General features: G+C 46.9%; 1 protein-coding gene across 1 annotated transcript; it reads left to right on the plus strand.

Annotated features, from left to right (window-relative positions):
* Window positions 1-352: 352 nt before the first annotated feature.
* SARC_13007 (hypothetical protein) lies at window positions 353-793 on the plus strand (the record flags this gene model as incomplete). The annotated part of the gene is made up of 1 exon (XM_014292874.1): window positions 353-793. One exon carries the CDS (start codon window positions 353-355, stop codon window positions 791-793), a length of 441 nt encoding a protein of 146 aa, XP_014148349.1.
* Window positions 794-2,827: the final 2,034 nt, after the last annotated feature.

The raw sequence follows: 2,827 nt of genomic DNA on the forward strand, positions 1-2,827 counted from the left end.
TGCCAACCCACGCTGGCAGGAGGGGTGTTTGCACTGCGGACTTAGATGAGTACAAGGTGGTACTTCAATTCGAAGTGGTCTGATCTGGGCAGAGTAGTAGCGAGAATCAGAAGGGATAAGGCGACTGCAACGTTGGTGTGCGCTTATGCGCGCTGCTTCAAGGATATGGTTCCGCTTATCTCGGCTGATCCGATGGTCATATACCCGAAAGAAGGTGTCTTCCTGAGACATGGGCGAGAGTCTATGTCGGCGTCCGACTTCGTGACTTTAGTTTGCCACATGAGTCCCTACAGACCACATAAGCTGCGTAAGCAGTACAGCAGTAGAACGTGAGGATGAGGTTGTTTCCTGCATGGTGCAGGAAGACACTGTGGGTGCTGTGACTCATCCGAGTGGTAAAAAGGTTAGGTGTGGGCTCCCAGCAGAGGAAGCTGGGGTAGAGACCACACCTATCTCTGAGGTAGGTGCTTTCTCCTCACAGTCATGGCGTGATACCAGTGAGGTGCTGGATCAGTCGGTGAGGAAAGCAGAAGCCCAACTAGAACAAGTTGGCGCACTCCAGAGTGCGGGATCGTTCGGAGCGATGTATACACGCAGTCAGAGTGCAAAGTCCCCTAAGCTGACGCGTCTGCAGAGGGATTTGGCTCAGATTGTGGATTCCTTACCTGCTCAGGACGACATGGATCTGGATGAACATGAGGTTCAAGAACCTCTTAGCGCTGAAGAACGCTCTAAGATGGAGGAAGACCCAGTGGATAAGCCCTTAGAGGACGTGAAACGAGATCGACTTTAGTCGATGAAACGCTCGGTCTTTGGGTTTGAGGTGGGGAGTACAATTATCCAACGGATTGTACGATACACCCACGAGTTGTTTGCACATGCGAGTGCTAAGAGGTTGGATCATCTGACACGCACGATCTGGGGATGGAGCGGCATGGTGAAAATGTGCACTCATGTGCGCTAAAGTTGTGATGCTTTTCAAGCGGTATCTGACGACTTGGGGAAGGAGAAGGGTCTCCTCCAGCAGCCGACACCCCCTGAACTTCATGGATTTTGATCTCGTGAACGGTCAGTCCAAGGTGTTGCTGGCAGTTGACATGCAGACTCGGATGATGTTTGCACGAGTCTTCAGCCCGAGCGCAGATGGGGCATCTGTGGTACGTTTTATGGAGGAACAGGTCTTGGCTTGGGGCTCTCCTGCGCGCCTAGTGATGGATGCGGACAGGAAGTTCTAGAACGGAGACGTCGCGACGTTCTGTGAACGCCGGAACTTTGAGCCGCATTGGATCACAGTGGATAGTCATCAGAGTAATGGGCAGCCAGGTACACTCATCAGGACGATGAAGGATTGGCTCTGCAGAGAGATTGTCGAAGCAGTGGATGACTCTCCGCATGCGTGGCTTCACTTGGTATATGAGATGGTGCGCATTTACAACGCCACACGCAACTCAGTCACGGGAATCTTGCCATATTTCTACATGACGGGCAGGCACTTCAACGGACAGAAGCGCTTAGAGCTGCAGGACAGGGTATTGTCCTTGCTGGAGTATGAGAAGGGCACGGAAGCCACGGTTCGTGACTCTCTAGCGGCTGTTCGTGATCGGCGAGCTCAGCTGGAGCAGCAGAGTGGCGCCAATATCAGACGAGAGGACGTACCATTGTTGCCGGTCGGTTCTCAGGTCTGGTATTGTAAGATTCGGTCTATCAAGGCGATATTAACGCCTTAGAGTAATTAAACGCGTAGGTAAAATCTAAGTATCGTGATAATTTCAAAGTAAATAACCGAAATGAGTCTTTTAGTAAGTTAGGTATGCCTCGTGAAAACAGCAATACTCTGAGGGATTGTGAGGCTGAGACATTGCCTATATATAATCCTCTCAGTACTGTTTACACCGAAGGGATTTTATTTAGTGTTTCGTTGTCGCTCTATTAGAAACTATGGTATCTTTCATTGGGGCGAATCTGAGAGACTCATAAAATCCTATCTTTAGAAAAGAAAAGAAAAATTACTCTTGATGCCCTTAGTTATTGTCTTAACCAATAACTTGTCACTTATCAAGAATTACCGACTTAGCCTTCATCAGACTGGCACATCTGGTTGGTTGATCGGAGGATCAACTAGGTAACGTTAATAGTCCCTAGAAACCTATATTCGGTTGAGCCATCTCGCTACCTAAGTATTCAGATATGAATAAAGTTGGAAAGTAATTATAGTTCTATTAATAGAACTAGACCAACTCTTGTGTTTGGATTTTACTGGGACCCTTTAATGGCCTCGTCCATATATCTGATATGTAAAATGGAAAAGGTATTAATTAATAAAACCATTAAAAAACATTTAAGAAACTTAGGTTCCTCGTACTATTAAGAGTACGTTTATAATTTACGTTCTGCTTAAGAGTACGTTTATAACATAGAGTCTAATGTGGAGGCCCGGCTATTACACAGCCCCCACCCAGCTTTGAGACCCATGAGAAGCAAGTTGCTCACTCAAGCCGATTATGGGTTAAAAAGCGATAAAGGAAAAACGGGTCGAAAACATTAAGTAACATAACATATAGTTAATGTTTCTCAGGCGGAGAAGTTAAGCGTTCTCGGTTACCCCGTGAGTTTTGGGCTTGGGTCCAGTAGGTCCGTGGTGGTCGACTGGACGTTTCTTACGCTTCAGTGTCTTAAGCACATATGAAGGATGAGCATTAAAGCTCGGGATAAATACTGTAGGCGGATAAGTTTTAACTTCCGTGCCTTCAGACGATGGAAACATGCTATCTTTTTCAGCTTGTGACTTATGCAGGCGTTTATGCCATTTTCGATTGAATACTTTTAA

Source organism: Sphaeroforma arctica, assembly GCF_001186125.1.
Source record: "Sphaeroforma arctica JP610 unplaced genomic scaffold supercont1.2804, whole genome shotgun sequence".
Taxonomy (NCBI): Eukaryota; class Ichthyosporea; order Ichthyophonida; genus Sphaeroforma; species Sphaeroforma arctica.